Raw genomic sequence first — 24,398 nt, 5'->3', positions numbered from 1 at the left:
AAAGAATATATTAACTACAGAAACTACTACCTACTCTTATGAAGTAAAAACTTAAGAAAATACAATGTAGAAGTTTAGAAATCAGAGACACAGATGAGATACAGAGGAGATTATCAGAAACACAGATGAGATATTTTTATTACATAGAGGATAATGTATTTAAATCTGTGCTGATTATTCCAAAAGTCTCAGTGAAACATTTTTTTCTAGGAAAATACATATTGGCCAAATTGATATGAGAATGAAATACATGAAAAGACTAATAACCATAAAAATAAAAATTCAGGGGCACCTGGCTGGACCAGTTGGTGGAGCATGAGGCTCTTGATCTCAGGGTTGTGAGTTTGAGCCCCACGCTTGGTATAGAAATTAGTTAAATTAGTAAAATTTAAAACATTTTTTTTAAAAGGTAAAAGTTCCATCTCTCATAAAAAGGCTTTGAGGTCAGAGTGACAAAATTTTCAAAGTTAGTAAAATAGTTAAGTCTCATCTCAAAACAATATTCTTACCAATAAAAAAATAATGAAATGCTGAGAAATTTATTTTTATAAGGCTACCACAATTTTATTACCAAAACTCACAAAGATAACAAACATAAATAAATGAAGCAAATGGGCTTTCAGTATATTTGAAAATATGCAAGGACATCAATGGTATTTGACTATCCTCTGCCTATTTCCCATTTTTATACCAGTTACATAAGTAAATATAGGAAATAGAAAATATTTAAAAAGACTAACAGAGCAAATGTATATGTACAGATATAATAAAACAATGCAAAATGGATACATTCCAGAATCCAAAGGTTTATATAATTCAATACATTAACTGAACATTTAATGTTTAAGGTATTTAAAATGGCCTTTAAAAAATTTCACACCCCTTCCCCAATAAAATTTTAATATTCTAGTTCTAGAAAAATAAAAGTCTGTTCAATATGATTAAAAATCTTATCTCAAAGACAAAAAAAGATGCCTTGTATTAACACTCTTTTCTAACATACTAGAGATTCCATCCAAAGAAATAGTAGAAGAAAAAATACATGATATATAAAGAATGTATAAGAAAAAATATACAATATATAATGTACAAATAGAGAGCAAATAAAAGTCTCATTATTTTCTTGTGACAATATCTGACTGGAAAAATGTAAAAATTTAAAATTAAGAAGAATCAATCTATCAAGGTATTAGATATGAATAAATTGAAACTATTCAAAAGGAAATTTAAGAACATAGTCGGGGGTAAAGATGATTTAAACTTGGCTTTGGGTATGATGAGTTTATGTTATTTGGACGATAGATGTACTCATTAAACTACTAAGAACATAGAAGTAGAGTTTGGGGCTCCTGGGTGGTTCAGTTGGTTAAGGATCCAACTCCTATTTTTTTTTTTAAGATTTTATTTATTTATTTGACAGAGATCACAAGTAGGCAGAGAGGCAGGCAGAGAGAGATGGGGAAGCAGGTTCCCTGCTAAGCAGAGAGCCCAATGCGGGGCTCGATCCCAGGACCCTGGGATCATAACCTGAACCAAAGGCAGAGGCTTTAACCCACTGAGTCCCCCAGGCAACCCCTGACTTGGTTTTGGCTCAGGCCATGATCTCAGGGTTGAGGCACTGAGCCTCACTCACATCAGGCTCTAAGCTCAGTTGGGATTCTGCTTGGGATTTTCGCCCTGTCCCCTGCCCCAACTGCCCATTCATGCTCTCTCACTCTCTTTTTCTCTCTCTAAGATAAATAAATCTTTAAAAAAAAAAAAAAAAGAACATAGAACTGGAGTTTGAATGGATGGTTTTAGAATAGTAATCATACCACTTCGCAAAAGTAAATTCTCAGTTATTATCTGTTGAATAAATGCAGCAAACCTATTAGAAAGAAAAACTGAACACCAAGATAATGCTAGACCTTGAAAGCCAGAAACACATGCATACATACATCTATACAGACAGACAGACACATACACATATATACATACATACATGAGGATGTGTCATATGCTGCACAGGAATCAAACAGTATGGACCCAGAGCAAAATTCACTTCATTGCCAGGAAATTATTGTTGACTTAAAAATATAAAATGTTAGTTGAGAAGCAGAAACAGAAGGAATGTTAAGAAGAATCTGGTGAGGAGAAAAAGGGGGTAATAAGTTTAGACTTTTTTAAAAAATACATATCTTCTTATGGCTGAAGTTTAGAAGTCATAAAAGCTGCAAGTATCCTATCCTGCAAGTCCTCAAAGCGGAAAAGAAATCTCATTGCTGTCTCTCCTCGTAATTATACATATAATTCAATTTTTACAAAGCAAGTTTTTTTTTCTTTTTTTTTATTTTTATTTTATTTTTTTATTTTTTTCAGCATAACAGTATTCATTATTTTTGCACCACACCCAGTGCTCCATGCAATCCGTGCCCTCTACAATACCCACCACCTGGTGCCCCCAACCTCCCACCCCCCACCCCTTCAAAATTCTCAGATCGTTTTTCAGAGTCCATAGTCTCTCATGGTTCACCTCCCCTTCCAATTTCCCTCAACTCCCTTCTCCTCTCCATCTCCCCTTGTCCTCCATGCTATTTGTTATGCTCCACAAATAAGTGAAACCATATGATAATTGACTCTCTCTGCTTGACTTATTTCACTCAGCATAATCTCTTCCAGTCCCGTCCATGTTGCTACAAAACTTGGGGATTCATCCTTTCTTTCTTTTTTTTTTTTACAGCTTTATAAACATATATTTTTATCCCCAGGGGTACAGGTCTGTGAATCGCCAGGTTTACACACTTCGCAACACTCACCATAGCACATACCCTCCCCAATATCCATAACCCCACCCCCCTCTCCCAACCCCCTCCCCCCATCAACCCTCAGTTTGTTTTGTGAGATTAAGAGTCACTTATGGTTTGTCTCCCTCCCAATCCCATCTTGTTTCATTTACTCTTCTCCTACCCTCTCAACCCCCCATGTGGCATCTCCTCTCCCTCATATCAGGGAGATCATATGATAGTTGTCTTTCTCCGATTGACTTATTTCGCTAAGCATGATACCCTCTAGTTCCATCCACGTCGTCGCAAATGGCAAGATTTCAAATGTTCAAAATGGTTGTAAGTTCTTCCCACACCTTCCCAAAAAGCAAATTTATGCTATCAGATTCTTCTCTTTCTAGAGATATTCTCTGCATATATGAGCAGATAAGTTTCTATTTTACACAAATGGTAGTACACACTGTTACCTTTGAACAGATATGGACCAAATCTAGGGATACTAATTGACTTTGTCATAGTTATCTGACTATAAAATTAGAAAGTTGCATGACTAAAGCTAAAATGTGTATTTTTCTGGCACTTAGTACATTCACTACTACTATGTCCTTGATGGGTTTCCTAATGAGAGTAATGGGTATGTCCTAATTTATGCAATATATCTGGTACTGCAAAAATTGAATGTGATTTTGCAATTACTTATAAGATAAATTTAGAAGTGCTTTAAATTAATTTCCGATTCATCTTCAATTGGTACTAACACCCAGTATATTAGTTTACACTTAATATATTAGTTTGAGTCCCAATAATACTTTCCTTATTTAATGAGATTTAGTTAGGCACTTGTATTCAGAATGAAAGACATTTAAAGAACTTTCCAGAACATATTTTTAAAAAGCAAATAATCATCCTTAAATTATCTATTTTGAACACTATTTTTGAACGCCAAGCTTTCATAAATTTGTGCACAGTTGTTCTGTGTACTTACTTGTTATAAGGTTTTTTGTTTAGTGATTATGTGTAAATGCTTTATCCCAACCACTGCCAAACAAAATGTAATTAAAAGTGCAAAAGCACAAAATTTGCTTTGAGGGTTTCCCCTTTTGATTATTTTAGTTTTTATTTCTAAATGCAAGAGCCACCAAGTTTGTTAATCACTTTTCAAAATATCTTTTGCATGCACTTACAGAATGTATTATGTAAACCACAGTACTTTATTAATGTACTGTGTATATCTACGATATATAATTAACATTTTTTAAACAAAAATAGCAATATGTTCAAGTGAAGAGCCAGAGTTTAGTACTCCTAATTAATAGAAAGGAATAGGAATATCTACAGACAAATTCTGAAAGTATAAATGTTAACTTCTGGTCACCTTTAAAAGAATAACATTTATTTCACAAAACAATGAAAAACACAGAGCTGTTGCTTTCTACCACACTGATTTGCTGCTTATGTTAAGAAAGGACTATCACATTAACACTACTGACATGATGCATATAATAAATAAAATAAACCTCTCTAAGAAATTATGGTCCAAATTGTGAAATACAAATATTTCAGAGTGCACACAACTTGCATGAAAAAAATGTGATTAAAGAAACCAAATCCTTCTATTAGCTGCAGTGAACCCCTAAAGCAATTTAGGAATTTGTTTCTTACAGACAATTAATCACATGCAGGCGTGCCAGATGAGAACTATTGATTGCCCTTTTCCAGGCTAGTGGCATTCAGACAGTAGACAGACAAATGCCCTAAGCAAGGAGAAGCATCTTTCTGATTCTGCCTGGTGTAGCTTTTAATTGTTCTCTCCCAAAATGTGTGACATTTTGCTATTAATCTTTAGTGTAGAGCTTACTCCTTTCTCTTTGAGCAATATACATGTGTTATATTTTTCATTTACCTTCACACCAAGGTCCTTCATAAGCTCAATCTCAAAATTCACTGCATCATATGATAGCCGGAACTGAGGGATTTCGGAAATACTGGGGGAAAAAAGAAAAGTAAAAGAAGCATTTGTGAAAAAAAAATCACTAATCTTTAAAAAATGCAAGATGTCTATACTGATCAGTATTAAAGGAATAAACCCCTTTTCTAAGAGTATGTTCACATCACATAAGTGTGAGAACATCCAAATTTTACACACATGACACAATATTATATGAAAAATAGTAGAAATAGTAGCAAATGATATATAAATAAATATAAACAATGGAAAACAAATTGGTCAAAACAATTGGTCAAAAGCAATTCCAACACTTTAAAATTTATTAAAGTATTTAGTTGAATTCTCTACCAATAATCCTATGAATTCCTAAAAAAAACAAAAGCTTAAAAACACAAAATTTAGGGGCGCCTGCATGGCTCAGTGGGTTAAGCCTCTGCCTTCGGCTCGGGTCATGATCTCAGGGTCCTGGGATCGAGCCCCGCATCGGGCTCTCTGCTCAGCGGGGAACCTGCTTCCCCCTATCTCTCTGCCTGCCTCTCTGCCTATTTGTGATCTCTCTGTCAAATAAATAAATAAAATATTTTAAAAAACCACAAAAACTAGCTGAAACTTATTTTTAGTGTTTAATATACATATATACATATACCTATATACATATATATTTCACAAATACACCACAAGCTTGTTCAAATTCAAATCTAAACTTTGTGTTACCATGCTGTTTCGGATATAATGGGATTGGTTCCATGTGATCCATAGAACACTTTTTATAGTAAACCAATCTTCTTCTATTAAAGCAGTGGTGTCCCAAAGGATATAGTCATTAAAAAGTAATCCTATTTAATAGCAGTGCTTGCTGTTTGCACTTAAAAAAATGAGTCCTAAAATACAATCATTTCAATAGTATAATAGTTTATAGAGTATCAAAGTTAAGGGCAAATAACTTCGTGTTTTGTAGCAATAAGAAGACTGTATATGTTCATGAACATATAGTAATTCATTTATTCAGTTATCTACTTATTCAATAAGCATTTACAAAGAGCCAGACACAGGCATTAGCTACAGGGACTTGATGGTGAATTTTACCAAATTCCCACTTTCGATATACTCTCCTGGGGTAAAGTTACATACTGGGGAAAGTTACCTAAACAGATAATTACAACAGAATGTAGTACATGCAATAAAAGAGATATATCCAGGGATTATGGAGATAAATTTGTAAAATAAATAAATAATTGCTGAAGATGAACCTGACAGATCATTCAGTGCTAAGTCTTCTAAAGTGCATGCAGATTTTTCATTCTTTGGTGATTTAAGAACTTAACTGTTCAATTACTTTTTATACATAAAACAATTAGCAAGATAGCATGCTCAGTGCTACAGAAAATGCAACATAATAAATGGTATAAAAATCAATGCCCTAGGGACGCCTGGGTGGCTCAGTTGGTTAAGCAGCTGCCTTCGGCTCAGGTCATGATCCCAGCGTCCTGGGATCGAGTCCCGCATCGGGCTCCTTGCTCGTCAGGGAGCCTGCTTCTCCCTCTGCCTCTGCCTGCCATTCTGTCTGCCTGTGCTCGCTCTCTCTCCCTCTCTCTCTGACAAATAAATAAAAATAAAAGTAAAAAATATTTAAAAATCAATGCCCTATACTAAAGGAGCTTTCCATCTAATTAGGACATAAGATTATAATTAAGAGTAAATTTGGGCCTAGGTCAAAGATAAAAATCTCTTAAGCTGACTTGTGGGCCCTAGCCATACTATGTCAAAGTCATCATAATGCTCTGGGCACCACAGAGGGGCCTTCGTAGGGTATTACAAGGGAATATGGGCAGTTGTAATTGTGACACATTTTATTCACCAATGGATGAGGTCAGTAGAGAGAAGGGAGATTATACACATACACAGAACTATTTGAAAAATGTAAAATATCAATGTGAACAACAGTGTTTCAAAGGAGGGGAGGCATTATGGGATGAGATAATCCGGTAGGTGAAATGTGATAAATGATCAACTTTCAGTTAAGTGGAAAAGAGGGAAGGCATGTGAGGACAAAGAAAATGACAAGGAGGAGGAACAGAAAGGGGAGGAGAACAAGAGCGTGCATACTGTGTTCAGGGAATGGCAAATGAAGCAGAGGAGTATCAGTAGGCTCTAGCAGTAACACCACAGCCCTGCAGTCAGATTCTCTGATTACTAGATGAATTCCTCTTTGTCTCAGAGCTTTAAATGTCATCTACATGTAATAAATTTCACATCTTTATCCTCAGACCTAAATTCTAGACCTTCAGGTTCACTTGGATGTCTAATAGTTCTCTCAAATTTATCATGCCCCAAACTAAACTTTGGGTCCTCCATCCTAACACTGGTCCTCATACAATCCCATTTTATGGGTTGCTCAAGCCCCAAATCCCATCATCTCTATTCCCTTACCAGCATAATTCCAAACCCAGGTGCATGCCATAAGTGGGTGTACTGATTTAGACAATTTAAAACAGTTATAAGACTGATTAAAATAAACCCGTTTTGTATCTTCACCATGAGCTGCTCTCAACAATGCCACTGATAGTCTAAAGTCAGTCTACCAAAAATCTTTAGTAGATCTAAATTCTAAATAATCACTGTGGTTGCTGTAGGGTTCTAGTAACATGTGTACAAGCTTTAAATTGTTCCATTTTTATCATCCATCCTTCAATAAACATTGAGATCTACAGGGAAGTTAATGTGGGAAATTCCAACTAAATAGTGGCCACTGGCACAGGCTGGTTCAGTTATAAGCATTCCTTATTCCAACTGCCCATAAGTGGCCTGTGTCTCCACCCCTCACTATTACATGTTCTAATGTTTAAACAGTTGATTTGGAATTGATAAAATGATAGACATGACACAATATGAATTATTTCAACTCTTTACACTTGGCCAACTATGAGGAGTTTTTGTTTCAAATTAAAATTAAAATAATGAAACCACATGAACTGTATCTTTAATGTTGAAATTATGTCAATTGTCAATGTCTTTCTTATAGGAATGAATCAAAATAATTTCATTATTGATTATTACATGATTATTTCTGAAAATAACTTTACTGCATAGACTAGGCAATAAACATGTTTTTTAAAAAAATCTATTCCAGGCATCAAATGTGCTAGATACACATCAATAAACTGAAAGAAAAGGAAAAAAAAAAAAAACCAACACTAATGCATTTATTTAAAAGAAAAAAGGAAAACTAAAGCATTTATCCTCACCTGACATATTCTATGTTTAAAAGAAAAAAGAAAAAAAACCTAATGCAATTATCATCACCTGATATATATTCTATATTTGGTTTACTGTTTGTTATTGTCTGCCTCCTATCACTAGAGTGTAAGCCCTATGAGAACAAGAACTTTGTTTTGTCTACTTTTGAGCTCTAGTGCCTGAGATAATTACCACCACATACAAGATCAATAAATATGGAAGGGGGATGGAAGGAAGGAAGGACAGGAGGGAGGGAAAATGTATGTAATATCAGGTCATGGCTTTCTGTGCCAAACTAGATGCACCGTCTCCTAGATTACGAGGAGCTACTGAGAGATTTCAAATTGAAGACTGATATAATCAGATTTGAAAAATTACAAGAAAAATGAATTTGAGAAAGACAAATCAGGAAGCAAAGAGAACCATTTGGAGGCTACACTGTAGTGGTGAGATGTTAGGGGCATAGAGGCGAAAGGGGTAAAAGGGCATTTTAAAAAGTATTCACAAAACATAAATTGCCAGGATACTGAAGAGTAGTGCAAATAATTCCCGTATGTCTTGATGATGCCATCCACTGAGAGAGTAAACTTGGGAAGAGGAGCAATATTGGTATGATGAAGTTTTTGAAGAGATGTCCAGGATGTGAATGTACGGCCAGGACAGAGAGAGAGGTTAGGACAAATACAGATTTTTAAATAATTTGCATGTAAGTGGTAACTGAAACAAGGAGAGGAAATGAGATCATTGGCAAGACTACATGGTAAGAAAGGGGATATAAAAGAATGGAAGACAGAATTTCATTGGAAAGATTATTTCCCAAGTTTGTTGTGCTTATGGAAACAAACTTACATTCCTCTATCTGTGCTCTTCTAACAATCTAAAGTGTTGAAGAAACTATTCTCGTGGCAACCATAAATCCTTTAGTACTGTCAGTGGAGTGTCAGAAAACCTAAAACAACAACCACCCCAAATGAAACAAACAAAAACTTTATTCCATGTTCATGTTTCTTTCAAGTGAGTGGGATTAACCTGTAACAACTCCCATTCTTTTCAACTCACAATTCTTATACTGTAATAAAGATTTGCTTCTGTGTCTTATGGTACAGGTACCACACTTCCTATTGGTATCACTATTTCACCTAAATCCCATTTTTCTTTATTGTGAACTAATGTGATATGCAACAGACATAGTGAAAATGTTTGAAATAACTAAAGCAAAGGAAACCATTGCTCTGACATTACAAAAATGTCATAGTTCATGTATATTAATTTTTATAAGGAAAATAAATCAAAAGTATATATTTATACATGCACACTTACAGTCTGTTAATACCGTCTTTATTTCTCTTTGTTACCATAATATCAAGGGCTTTAACCTTTTTAAACTCATGTCCTGAAAAAAAAAGCCACAGTGGGAGGAAAGCAAAACTACTGATTAATTTAATATTGTTGCCACGTCAAAAAAATCAATCATGTTCAACGCAATAGGGATTAAGTCCTTGCTATCTTTCACCAACTTTAGTGATTTTTTTTTTTTAAAAAGTGGTTGTGATACTAATTCACCAGGGATAAAAGAATCTGTTTGGATGCAAAGGAGAAGGAAAGATAAAACTTGACATCACCTCTTTAAGCAATTGATTTCAAATACAAAGCTAATTTAATCTTTTTTAGCCACTTTGAAGTTACAAGAGAATGAGAGGCATCTGTAAGTGAGAAAATAAATTAACAGGGAAAGGTTGTAGTTGCAATGCTGGCTAAATTCCAGTGTCAGTTTTTATAATCCTGTAACAGTGGCACATAATGCGTCTTCCAAGGGACAGTCCAAATGAGACTGATTCAACATTTCATACTGTCCCTAGACACTGGGAACATTCAAAGGCAAAGGAAAGAAAATAAATCAAAAAAGAATTTTAAAAAATGTTTGGTCATTAATCCAGGAGAATCTGTCCCACTAGAAAATGTTCAGCAAATACATAAAAATACACAAGTTTAGTGTTAGTTTATACGATTTAGAAATGCCTATTCTGCATTTGAGTTACAAAGAGATGGAGATGCTAGCAACCATAATAATATACCAAAATTGTCCACACAGAATAATTCACAAACAGGGCCTGTTCCATTTTAGGCTTCCTGTGGAAATGCAATTAAGGGGCAAAAAGATTTTTCCTAGACTACTAGGGTATACAACAATTAAGTTCATATTTTTTAAATTAGCTCACATATTCATTGATGTGTATAATTGAAAAAAATGTACAATGCTTATACATATGTTGCTAATAGATTATGTTTTTCCTAATTAATAAAGCTATGGTAAAACACTATTAAAAAGATAGTCTAAATCATCCCAGCAAAATAATATATTAGGTATTTACATTCCAGGAATAAATAAAAAAATTTTATAAGACATGCATAATCCCTTAAAAGTCATAGTGGTGAAACGTCAGAAAAAATAATTATTTCTTGACAATCAGGTTATTTTTTTCTTCAGTTTATGCTTCAGAACCTCTTTAACAGGTTTCCCTATTATATGATACCTTGGCTTGATAATTCAGTTAAATAGTTTTATATTAATGTAAAGCTTATCTTGGGTTTAGCATATAATCATCTAACCAATGTTGAAATTTTATCATTATTGACACAAATTTGTAGGTTTCGTAAAATATAAAAAACATAAGCACAAGCTTTGGTCATAATTTGATTAAATGTATTCCTTATGATGTTTAAATATGATCACTTACTTTGCGAATAGTTCAGTAGCCATTACATTTAAATGCTAAGTACAACAGATATGCCAAATGACAGTATTTTAGAATTCGTAATTTGACATATTACGAATATTACATATTATGCAAGATGACATATTTATGAAAAATAACAATAAATTAAGTAATATTATTAACTTCCCACCAAAATTCTTTCTCATTTTTACATCAAATGTTTTAAGCAATATCCATTACCTACTTATTATAAATTTTATTTCATTCTAATCACAAAAGTAATATATGTTCACTATGGAGTTCTATTTACTTTACATAAAGCAAACTTCTCCATCCAATTCCTTTTTTAAAATATGTATTTATTTATTTTAGAGAGAAAGTGCAGGGGAGAGAGGGAGAGAGAGAGAAAGAATCTCAAGTCCCTGCTGAATGTAGAGCTCAAGGTGGGGCTTGATCTCAGGATCCTGAGATCATAACCTGAGCCAAATCAAGTCAGACAATTAACCAACTGAGCCACCCAGGCACCTCCTCTCCATCCAATTGCTAAATGTGGTTTGAATACCTGAAAGTCACTGATACAAAATAAATATTTTTCATTTCAATGAATGAATCTTCATGGGACTAAAGACTATGACTGATTACTGATTTACAACAACGATGCTGATTAAATATAGAATATTCGTAAGGAAAACTGTATAAATGTACATTAAAATGGAACAATTTTAGTAGACTGATATAATTTTTTTAAAAGATTTTATTTATTTATTTGACAGACAGAGATCACAAGTAGGCAGAGAGAGAGAGAGAGGAGGAAGCAGGTTCCCCGCTGAGCAGGGAGCCCTATGCAAGGCTCGATCCCAGGACCCTGGGATCATGACCTGAGCCGAAGGAAGAGGCTTTAACCCCCTGAGCCACCCAGGCGCCCCATCTCTAATTTCTATAACTTTCAGATGTATCTCCATTAAAGGACAGATTCACAGAGATGAAATGCATTTTTATATGACTGATTCCTCCATCCATAAAATATATTGCTGAGATTTATTTTAAATTCACAGAACTAGATAGGGAAATTTTTAAAATAAACGTTGCTTAACACCAACTGTAAATTTAATGTGAATAATGAAATAAAAATTGAGCATTTGGAAAAAGAACATTTAAAATACCATCTGTAAGCCTGAAGCTCCTATATGATCATAAATGAACAATATTCATAATTATTTTATGCCATCATTTTTGATACTATAAACAGGAAAAAATGTAGGCATTACCTTAAACCACCAACATATTTTTGCTTTTCAAAGATAGTGATGTCAGAGTAGCCTAATCGAGCCAAAAAGGAAGCACAACTTATACTTGCAGGCCCAGCACCAAAAAGAGCAATCTTTGCAGAATAGGCTTCAGGCATTTTTTCCGGAGGAGGGAGAGAAGGATTCCGAATTTGTGTGATATTCATTGCTTTGAACACCTGTGAAGAAATCAATTGCCATGGTTAAAAACTGTAAACTAACTTTTATACCCTCAAACACATTTTAATGTTTCAAATGCATTAATATTTTAAATAGAAATAGGGAGTACATTTTCAGTATTAATATGTTATAATTAGAAGCTCTATTGGGTCAAGTAGATGACATCCTATATGTGACACTTTCTCAATCTTTGGAATTCCTTTCCAGGGTCGCACCTCCTCCGGGAAGCATTTTTGGCTCATTTTACTTACACCTCTCTGCAGGCCAATTTAAGTGCTCCTTCTCTGAGATTCTACATTGTATGTTATATGCCCCCAACATAACCACTTACCAATGTTTATGTGTCATTTTTCCATGTTTGTCAGCAGAACATTTGTTTGTTGACTCAGAGAATATATCATTTATAAACATACACACACACACACACATACACACACACACACACACACACACACACACACACACAACTTATAATGCTTTAGGTAGTTTTACATCATGTTACCATTGTACTATCAGCAGTTAGCACTAACCTGGTGCATAGAAAACATTCAGTAAATAATTCGTTGACATGTGCTTTTGATTATGATAGATTAGCTTTTAAAGGACAAGTTTTAAGAATATTTTGGAAGCACTGGGGAGCTACCTGAAGTAATGGGACTCTTGTACAGGACAACAGCTCAGAAGAGACAGAAAGAGATTTTGGCAATCTCCTAGAGCTATAGAGACACAAGGTTTGAGGAATGTAAGAGACCAGAAATCAGAAACAGAAGAAAGTGCAGAAAAGTGAGCTTAATTCTTAAACAGCATGAGTAAAAGGTTAGGAATCTAAACAGAAAATCTCTGTAAAGAAGAGGGGAACTTCCTATACTCTGATGGTCCAGAGGAAACAAAAACAAGTAAAATAATAGCTAAAGAAGGGAGAACCCTGGCAAACACTCAGCTGAAACTCTTGGAAAGCTACTCTCTACAAGTGGGACAAACCAGAGGTAGAAAAGTGGCCTGAATCATCTCAGTCCTGTGAATGAAAGTGATTAGTGATTAGTCCACATTGCATTTATTTACCAAATGATAGGATGGACCTTCTGTGAAGGATAATAAGTCAACCATAGTCTTTACAAATTTTCACAGACAAGGCCTAATTTTGGGTTACAAAAAAAAAAAAAAAAAAAAAAAGCCTTGGCTTACCAACAACTAAGAACTAAAAACTGCCTAGAAATAAAAAGAAAAAAAGAGAAAGAGAGATGCATATAAAATCCAGTAACTGTAGTTACCAAACACAGATTTTAAAATAACAAGGATTAATATGTTCAAAAACTACATAATAAGAATGTGAACTTTAGGGACGCCAGCGTGGCTCAGTTGGTTGAGCAGCTGCCTCTGGCTCAGGACATGATCCCAGGGTCCTGGGATCGAGCCCCACATCAGGCTCCCTGCTCAGTGGAGAACCTGCTTCTCCCTCTCCCTCTGCTGCTCTGCCTACTTGTGTTCTCTTTCCATCTCTCAAATAAATGAATAAAACCTTTAAGAAAGAGAGAGAGAAACAGAACGTGAACTTTACCAGGAAACTGGAATTTGTAAAATAAATAGAAGAAATTAAAGAAGAAAAAAAAAGTGAAAATTAAAAGGGGATTAAAAAAAAAAAACCACCTAAACACATGTATTTAACAACAGATGGGACAGGGGAACAGAAAAGGGCAGGCAAACTAAAGATGGGTCAGTAATAACTATCTAGACCAAAAAATGAAAAGCAAACCAGATGGAAAATATAGAAAGAAAATAACAAAAAATGATAGCAAACAAACATGAGAAAAAAAGACAACATATACAGAGCTAATATATACGTAATTGGGATCATTAAAGCAGAGGAGAGAAAATGAGACAATAACTAGCTATACTTAAAGAGAAACAAAGAACTTCTCCAAATTAATAAAAGACATAAAAGCAAGAAGTTCTAAAACCTTTAAAAAGGTAGATATAAAGAAACTCATGCAGATTTCCGTAAAATTGTTATGAAACAAAGAAAAGGAAAGAATTGAAAACAATTCCCCTTCCCCCCAAAAAGACACAATACTGTCAACAAGCAACAAAAAAGGGCTGAAAGCTTTCCCCTCAAAAGAACTGATGGAAGACAGAAGACAATGAAATGGTATTTTTTTGAGCAGTGAAAGAAAATATCTTCTCCCTGGAATTCTATCTAGAAGGAAAATATCTGGGTGCCTAGGTGGCTCAGTGGGTTAAGCCTCTGCCTTCTGCTCAGGTCATGATCTCTGGGTCCTGGGATCCAGCCCCACATCGGGCTCTCTGCTCAGCAGGGAGCCTGCTCCCTGCCCCCTCCCCCACCTCTCTGCCTGCTTGTGATCTCTGTCAAATAATTAAATAAATTCTTAAAAAAAAAAAAAGGAGAACACCCTTCAAACATAAAGACAAATAAAGACATTTGCAAGGAATATCTGTTGGTAACAATAAAAGACACACTGAAGAGTATTAGAGGAAGATCTTCAGGAAGAAAGCATATCACAGATAGAAACACAGAAATACAGGAAGACATAAAGAGCACTGAGAATGATAAATATGTGGGTAAATATAAAGAAAAGTATATAGACTATATATAAACTATAGAAGTAATAATGTCAGATGGAGTTTATTATAAATGAAAACTGAAATATATGATAAAAAGTATCAGAAGTTAAATTGAGTCAAAGTCCACTGGATCATAGCATTGCCTACAAAGTGGTAAAAATACTAATATTGATTAGGCTGTAATCAATTTAGGATGCATGTTTTATGTCTACAGTAACTACTAAAGGAATAGTGAATAGCTAAGTTCTTGAGGGGAAAGCAGAATTTTAAAGATTATTAATACAAAAGAAATAAAAGACAGAAAATGCAGTAATTAGGTGGAGGGGTAGAGTAGAAGAGTAGAAAACAAGTAGTAAGATAATGAATATAAATACACACATGTGAATAGTTACATCACATGTAAGTGGATTAAAACTGCAATTAAAAGATTAAGATTATAAAAGTTATAAACCTTGAGCATAAGGACATAAAAAGATACAAAAGATTAAAAAGTTATTCTATGCAAATACTAACCAAAAGAAAGCTGGTATTGGTATACCACCAGTATCTGACAAATTAGACTTTTGGGCAAAAATGCATTACTAAAGTTAAGTTATAATAAAAATGTCAATCTGTCAGCAAGATTTTCCAATTTTAAAGTTACAGGTACCTAATAACAATTTCAAAATCTATAAAGAGAAAATGAACTAAAAATTTTCTCACTATTTTCTTCTCATCAAAACTTGACTGTCAGTAGAAGTGGCCTATGAATAAATATACATATTAAAGGTTAATTATGTAAAATTTAATAGATTACCTCACAAGGCTATTTGCATTTAATAGGTAACTCAGGCATAGGTAGTTTTCCTCGGGAGTAAGGAATCAGGGAGATAGGACTTGATGTTTTTCTTGAAATTCTACCCTATACTTCACCAGCTACTCAAAATGAAGTAAAGGCATTCAAAATATTTAAGGAATATCCAAATTATGTCACTTAAAAATTAGAGATGAGGTGTTTGGGTAGTGCTGTCATTTAAGCGTCCAACTCTTGGTTTTGGCTCAGGTCATGATCTCAGGGTGGTGAGATCAAGCTCTGAGTTAGGCTCTATGCTCAGTGTTAGGCTCCATGCTCAGCATGGAGTCTGTTCAAGATTCTCTTTCCCTTTCCTTCTGCTCCTTCCCCCCAACTTTCTTTCCCACTCTCTCAAATAAATAAATATCTTTTAAAAATTAAAGAGATTATTATCAACAAGTACTACATGACCTAATAATGTAGTCTAAGCTAAATGGCCCTCACAAATGTCCCCACACCATTTTGTCCTTTTTGTCTTAATATTTTATCACATTTTACTGGTTTACTTATCAGGTACTTTCCTAAAACCATAAGAGCTTTAAAAGCAGACATCATATTTTATTTCATCTTCTAATTTCTAGTGTTTTTATATAGAAGAGGGTATACATATTAATGAGTTTAAATTAAATTAGTAATATAATCATTTCTAATTTCCAGAAAAATTTAGGGTTTTACAAATTACAGATATATCTTTTTGCTCCTTCCTTTACTATCCAAATAGCAAAGATTTTTCTCTCATATTATTTTTGAATCAACACATCTTTTTACCTATCATTTCTTTTTAACAAGCTGAAAAAGAATGAAATTCTAATTCAAAATTAATAAACTATTTTACTGAATCATTACTAGAAATTTATGGTCTATTATATTTTCACAAAGTAAGATTTCATATACTTTTCACAAATCAATATTTAAAACAAACCTTTAACATGACCAGGGAGAGCTATAGCTATTTCATAAGGGAATTGAATAAATGCTAATCTTTCTTATTTAGTTCAGTACTCACAGCTTTGTGAAGAATTAAGAACTTCCCTATGTTAAAATTTATTACCATTTACTAGCGTTAAATGAACTAAATCTTCCAATCAAAAGACATAAGGTGAAAGAATGGATTAAAAAAAAACACACAGTATACTATAGTGTCTTGTAGACACTATATACTCTCTATAAGAGACTCATTTTAGACCTAAAAACACCAGCAGATTGAAAGTGAGGGGATGGAGAAATATCTATTATTAAATGGATGTCAAAAGAAACTCAGAGTAGGAATACTCATTTTGAACAAAATAAACTTTAAAACAAAGACTGTAATAAGAGACAAAGAAGAACACTATATAACAATAAAGGGGGCAATCCAACAAGAACACCCTACTCAACATTAATGGATAGATCATCTAAGTAGAAAATTAGCAAGGAAAAAACAGCCTCCAATGACACACTGGAACAGATGGATTTAACAGATAATATTCAGAGCATTCTACCTGAATACAGCAGAATACACATTCTCTTCAAATGCAAATGGAACATTCTCCAGAAGAGATCACATATTAGACCACAGAAAAAGTCTCAACAAATTCAAGAAAACTGAAGCCATCCCATGCATCTTTTTTAACCACAATGCTATGAAACGAAGTCAAGCACAAGAAAAAACCTGGAAAGACCACAAATACATGGAAGTTAAATAACATGCCACTAAATAAAGAATGGGCCAACCAGGAAATAAAAGAAGAAATTAAAAATACACATGGAAACAAATGAAAATAAAAACACAATGGTTCAAAATCTCCAGGATGAAGCAAAAGCTTTTATAAGAGGGAAGTTTATAGCAATATAGGCCTACCTCAAGAAGCAAGAAAAATCTCAAACAACCTAAACTTGCACCTCAAGGAGCTAGAAAAATAATAAGAAACAAAACCACAAACCAGCAGAAGGAAGGAAATAATAAAGTTTAGAGCAGAGACAAATGTTATAGAAACTAAAAACAAACTAGAAGAGATCAATGAAACCAGGACCTGGCTCTTAGGGGAAAAAATCAATAAAATTGGTAAACTTCTAGCAAGACTTAACAAGAAAAAAGAGAGGGTACTCAAATAAATAAAATTAAAAATGAGAGAGGAAAAATAACAATCAAAACCAGAGAAATACAAACAATCATAAGAAAATATTATAAAAAACTATATGACAACAAATGGGATAATCTACAAGAAATGGATTCGGCTCCCGTCATGATCCTAGTGTCCTGGGATCGAGTCCCACATCGGGCTCCTTGCTCTGCAGGAAGCCTCCTTCTCCCTCTGCCTCTGCCTGTCACTCTGCCTGCCTGTGCGTGCGCGCTCTCTCTCTCTCCCTCTGACAAATACACAAAAATAAAATCTTAAAAGAAAAAAAAAAGTTAAAAACAGAACTACCTTATGATCAAGCAATCACACCACTGGGTATTTACCCAATGAATACAAGAAAATTAATTCAAAGGATTACATGTACCCCAATATTTATAGCAGTATTATTTACAGTAGCCAAGATATGAAACCAGCCCATGTATCCATCAATTGATGAATGGATAAAGAAGATGTGGTATGCGGGCACCTGGGTAGCTCAGTGGGTTAAAGCCTCTGCCTTCAGCTCAGGTCATGATCCTGGGGTCCTGGGATTGAGAACCACGTCAGGCTCTCTGCTCAGCGGGGAGCCTGCTTCCCTTCCTCTCTTTCTGCCTGCCTCTCTGCCTACTTGTGATCTCTGTCAAATAAAAAATAAATAAAATCTTTAAAAATATATATATATATATAAACAACAAAAATCACTTTATTAAAAAAAAACATGTGGTATGTATGTGTATATGTATATGTATGTGTGTGTGTACATATGTATACATACGTATGTGTGTATATATGTATATATATTAATTCAGCCATAAAAAAGACTGAATTCTTGCCATTTGCAATGAAGCAGATGGAGCTAAAGACAAAGATGATTAGTGAATTAAGTCAGAGAAAGACAAAGGCCATATAATTTTACTCATGTGGAATTTAAGAAACAAAACAAACAATCATAGAGAACAAACTGATGGTTACCGAAGGGGTAGTGGGTAGGCGATGGTTTAAATAAGTGATGGGGATTAAGGAGTACACTCGTTTGATAAGAACTGGCTGATGTATGGAAGTGTATGCTAGCTGAAATTAAAACTTAAAAATAATAATAACAAAAAATTTAGTAGCATTTATAAATTAATATTTCATTTTAACAAATTTTAGAAGTAGAAAACATAAGTTTTCTTAAAAGAATCATTTACTGCTGAAACCTTACATAACAAAAGAGAGTTTAAGGTGATTACTTAGGACTTTAAAGGCCAAAAAGTTTATTTTAAATCTGAAAGTAAGCTGTGACAGTCAAATAGAATAGGATTTTTGAAATGTCTTTCTTGTCTCACTCACCCAGAAGCAAGAGATAGCTTAGTTTTGAGACACTGAACATACCTGACAAATTCTATCCAATGGTATGCAAATAAAGTAGTAATTATTCAATAATATATAATACATACAAATGCTCACCTAAGGACATTTTAATTATTTTTCAATGAAGCTTTAAGTGTTCTTTTAAAAAGCTGTCAAATATATGGGGGCGCCTGGGTGGCTCATTCGGTTGGGCATCTGCCTTCAGCTTAGGTCATGATCCCGGGGTCCTGGGATAGAGCCCAGCATCAGGCTCCCTGCTCAGTGAGGAGTCTGCTTCTCCCTCTCCCTCTGCCCTCTGCCTGCTTGTGAGTGCTCTCTCTCTCTCAAATAAATAAATAAAATCTTTGAAAAATAAGAGAGAAAAAAGAAAACTGTTAAATATTGAACCAAATAGATATATCTATTGAAACTCTGCTAATGTCAACACAGAGTTGTAAGTTTTCAGGGGTTTGAGGGAATGAAAGCAAGCATACTTCTCAACTCATATAACACCAAAGACATGTACTATGATTAGCTTCTGAAATGGGCAACGCCATGCTCATGAGCTCATGAGCTGGTTAATAAATACTCAATACACTACCTTTCTTAATACACTAATCTATGAATGAATTATTCTTTTTCCTGTTATGTTTTATTCTTTTTAAGTAACTTTTTATTGCACTGGATTTTCTCCCTTGGCTTTGTAAAAGGCTGTATCAACCTTGATAGTTTCTAATGAAACAAGTGTTTGAACAAAATTTTGTGAATTTTATCACAAAGAACAGTAGTTTGTTTTTTAGAAGTCTGACTTTAAAATTACACTGCTTGGGGTCGAGTCTTGTTGTTCATCTTTCTCATGGTGCATGGTATTGAAAGTGGGGTTAGTATTATCTATCTCAGAGGGTTACTACGAGGATTAAACTAGTTAACTCATGTAAGGCATTTAGAAAAGTTCTTGGCCACATAGCAAAAGTTACTTCCTAATTCACTTCATGTTCAAACTCCATGAGGCAGAACACTTACTGTCCAACATGGTAGCCACTAGTCACATGTGACTAATCAAATTTATATTTAAATTCATTATAATTAAATAAAAATAAAAATTTAGTTCTTAATAATAGCCATTTTTCAAGTACTCAATAACTGTATGTGGCTAGTGACTAATGTATTATAGAACATTTCCAACATTTCTAACATATAATAGACATAACCTCAAGAGCACAATGAAGATAAAAATGAAATAAATAATTATGAAGCAATGAGTTTTAGTATTTGTTACATTTCTTTTTAATATGATATATATGATTATAAGGTTACGTCATTTAATTTTTAATTTTTCATGATGGTTGTATTTAACAACCAGCTCACCCTCTCAAGAGCTGGTCCTAACTGCCTTCATCACATTATTGGACTCAGAAATTATGTGAGCATTCACATAATTTTTTAAAACCACTGGCAAAGTTGTATCATCAAGCACAAACTTTGAGATATATCAGCTATACTTGCCAACTTCCTTAAGACCAGAATGACTAAGTGGCCTTCTATGCTTTTAAAACAGTGGTGTTCTAGGTGCCTGGGTGGCTCAGCCAGTTCACATCTGACTCTTGATCTTGGCTCAGGTCATGATCTCAGTCTTGGATTGAGCCTTGTGTGGGGTTCTGCACTCAGTGGGGATCTGCTTGAGATTCTCTCTGTCTGAATCCCCCTACTCATTGCTCACTTTCAATCTTTCTCTCTCTCTCAAATAAATAAACCAATCTTTAAAAAATAAAACAGCAGTGTTCAACTCATTTTCAACTGAAATACACAAAATGAACAATTTCATATGTACATAATATACTCTCATGAATATTGCTTGATTATTGCAGAATGTTTTTTAAAAATTAGCTAGGAAGTCAAGTAAATAGCTACATAAACATTTAGGGGGCTGTTGATATATACCGAAGTACTTTATAAACCTAAGAGATGTGAATCAATTAGTCATACATCTAAAATTGTCATTTTATAAAAGTAATTAATATATCTAATAAAGTTAATGATGAACTATGTTTACAATAACAAATCTTGTGATTTTTTTTCTTAAGACTACCTATCCATAGATAGTACTAGTGGAAGAAGTAATTTATACTATTGACTAAAGAGCAGGAATTAATTTTGTCCTGAAATTTAGTCAATTAAAACAAATCTCTAAAATTTAAGTAATAAAGCATATTTTTCATTTCTTTTTTTAAACCAGATCAGTTTTCAAATAAATGTAACTCAAAATTACAAGTAATTCATATATAAATACTATATTAAGTCTACTTGTTACAATATCAAAAGAACATTTCCAAATAGATTTTCATGGAGTATAATTCCCATTGGTTCATAATACAACAAAAACTTAATTCAAAACAATTAAACTCTTAAGGTGAGAAAGATCCCATTCTTTAAAACAAACTTTAGCTGTCATTCCACTGTTAAACTTTCTAAGAATATTTTTCTAAGCAGAAGATTCAAGTGCCAAAACAAGTAAATAATGGAAACAGATAGGTTAATCAATATCACAAGGGAGTAATTCAAGTTTCTAAAGATGCATGGAAAGTATGCTCAATATGTATTTCCCCACAATAATAAGGCCGGTATACACTGAGCACATACCATGTGTCAGGCTTTATACTAAGACACTATATATGTGATCTCATTTAGTCTTCAACAATTCTGTTATGATGGTACAATTATTATTTCCATTTCTCAGATGTGGAAGCCACTTTCACAGGTAAGGATTTTATGCCAAGACCATTCTACTCCAGAGCCTGAACTCTTACTATTATGGTCAAATTTTTATAGGTGTGGTGGTGGTGATAGTGGTGGTAAATTTCAAAAAAGAAGAAAATAAATGAAAATTATAGAAAAATAATGAAACAACATAAAAGCAAAAATAAAGATGATCTACAAAAACAGAAAGCTGGCTCTTTGAAAATAGTTTAGTAAATGCTTGTATGGCATATCATATAACAACCAATGCATTTTAGTTATGACTGCCTTCTAATTACTGTTCTTTTATTACTTTCTTAATCTGCTTACAAGTAGCTTTGGCACCATTGTTAATCATTATGGCTGTTTCCCCCAGATCTCCTAAATACTGAATAATCAACTGAAGCAGATAGGACTAAGGAGGGTCTCTTAAGTCTACCATGTCACCACCACTTCCTTTGGCCTCTCTGCCAACCTCTCATCCCCAGGAAGCAGAAATGTTATTTGCTTGGTTCCTGGCTGTTTTATTCCAACTCGAACTTTGAACACACATCTGAGTGACTGACTAGGTACTAAGCAGGGTCTGGGTGTGAAGGATAGAGTGATGAACAAGATAGGAATGATACTAGCCCTTGGAGAACTTACTGCCTGGTAAGAAAGACATTAAGCAAGCAAACTACAATGAAGAGACTGCACCATGGGAGCCAGTATCTAGGAGACTTAGTAGACAACCTAACAAGGACTGAAAGTTGAGCTGAGAAAGTGAAATTTAAACCAGGTCCTGAAAGGTGTTCATCAAATGCAGCAAAATTAAGAATAGGAGTGTAGTCCAGGCACAGAGAATAGCATGAACAAATCCTGAAGGCAAAACAGTTCATGTACTGGTTAATATGAACCTGCATATGGTTTTGGATCAGTAAGGTTGCTCATAGCTGAACTACATACCTATGTTTTCAAATTGTATTTGGTCAACTTCATTTAATTCAATGGCAGCCTCCAATCCCAAATAGAACATACAGTATATTTATAATAAAAATAAGAACTATAATATAAGAATAATAACTTAGGTGCCAGTTCCATTGTCTATAAAATGAGCAATCTTACCTAACTTTGAAGACTGTTAGAACTGGAGATAGAAATGTTAAACACCTAAGAGAGGCCTTATAAAGAGAAGGCATTAATTTCAGGAGTTTTTCATCATTGATTCATTCGGTCTTCACAATAAACTGCTGAAATAATTAGTACTTTCTTAATTTTAGAGCTGACATTTAGAGAGATGAAGTCATCTCCAAGATAACATGTGACTTTTTTTTTTTTTTTTTTTGGTTTAAAGATTTGTCTTAGGCATTATCTTTCCTTCTTTCTAAGTAAGTTTTCTTTCTCACAGGATCCCAGAGTACCATATGTAAAAATGAAGCCTGCATGGGAAAGGTTGATTGTAATAATTTTTCCGTATTTAAGACATGTGAATACTCTGTTACCCAGAGAGCTATTTACTAGTGGATCTTTGTTTTATTCATACTGGTTTCCAGTGCATAGAGGGCATGTAAAGATATTTACTGAATTAAGGTGGAAATTGAATGAAACAGAGTAATCTGATCTCAAAGTAGACAATATTTTGACCATGCCAGAAATGTTTCACAATAAGGTTTATTTTAATAAGAAAACATGAAATAAGATCTTTAGGAATTACTAATATATTAATAATTTTGGTAACTGAAAAGTTGACATGACATGGTGTTTTCTTTTTTCCCATACATTTGAAACAAAGTTCCTACTTTTGCTGTCCCTTGTTTAATGTGAGTAGACTAAGAATTTTTCATCTCAAAGGATGGCTGCAGTGAATAGTATGTACTCAGTATTTCCTTTCACTTCTTTTACAAAAGGAAGCAGATTACAAAGAAAATTACATAGAAGCCTCTCTTGGAAGGCATGTAATTTGAAGTAACTTACTTTGGATGCACAAATAGCAATCTTTCTTTATTTAAAACATTCAAAAGTTAACCAGACTGACATATTGCTAATAAATAACTCAAGGAAACTGAAACCAACAAGATAAAAATCTGTAACTTTTATTAAGGTTTTCCTTAGACCTCCACTGATGAAATAGTATTTTTTAGAAATTACCCGAAGTTTTGTTTTATTTCATAATGAAAGCAAGTTAAATGCTCACAAAAATATAAACCTTTAAGAGGGCACAGAATACAACTACCATCACACAATTCATCCCTCAATTATGGAAGTATCCCAAAATTTCCAAGAATATTTTATCTGTTTTCATTTTGTCATAGTTTAATTTTGCTGTTGCTTGATTAATAAGAATATATGGAGTAATTGAGGAAGAATTATAGCTACCAAACATTTATTTCTATTTTCATTTTGTGCCATTTTACAAAGTTAGAAGGATTAAAATGAGGAAGAGTTACCCTCCAATCAGAATTAGTAAATATCCTTGCATTTGCCATGTTATGTCCTTTTTCATTGAGAGAACACTACATAATTAGAAAATTATTCTCTTTCTTTCTCCAGTATGTGAGGAGGCTTAGGGGTACATCTCATGGTCTCTGTGTCTCAAATTTCTCATTTTTATAGTCAAGATAATCTCTCCATTGCTTCAAAACAATGTGAAAATTATGGACGAAATGCTAGTAAAGTCAAGTCAGTTTGGAGTTATGAAAGAAATACAATT

The 24,398-nt window shown here is 33.8% G+C and overlaps 1 protein-coding gene across 1 annotated transcript in view; it reads right to left on the bottom strand.

Moving 5' to 3' along the window:
* DPYD (dihydropyrimidine dehydrogenase) overlaps positions 1 to 24,398 on the bottom strand; it is an 853,664-nt gene that overhangs the window by 594,547 nt on the left and 234,719 nt on the right. Inside the window, exons 6-7 of the mRNA XM_047727240.1 lie at positions 11,933 to 12,129; positions 4,666 to 4,747 (exon numbers count right to left, since the gene is read on the bottom strand). Coding sequence (XP_047583196.1) covers positions 4,666 to 4,747; positions 11,933 to 12,129 — 279 coding nt within the window. The remainder of the gene's footprint in view (positions 1 to 4,665; positions 4,748 to 11,932; positions 12,130 to 24,398) is intronic.

The sequence above is a fragment of the Lutra lutra genome, chromosome 4 (genome assembly GCF_902655055.1).
Source record: "Lutra lutra chromosome 4, mLutLut1.2, whole genome shotgun sequence".
Lineage (NCBI taxonomy): Eukaryota > Metazoa > Chordata > Mammalia > Carnivora > Mustelidae > Lutra > Lutra lutra.
The sequence above is the reverse complement of the archived record's forward strand: the minus strand, read 5'-3'. Positions and strand labels throughout refer to the sequence as shown.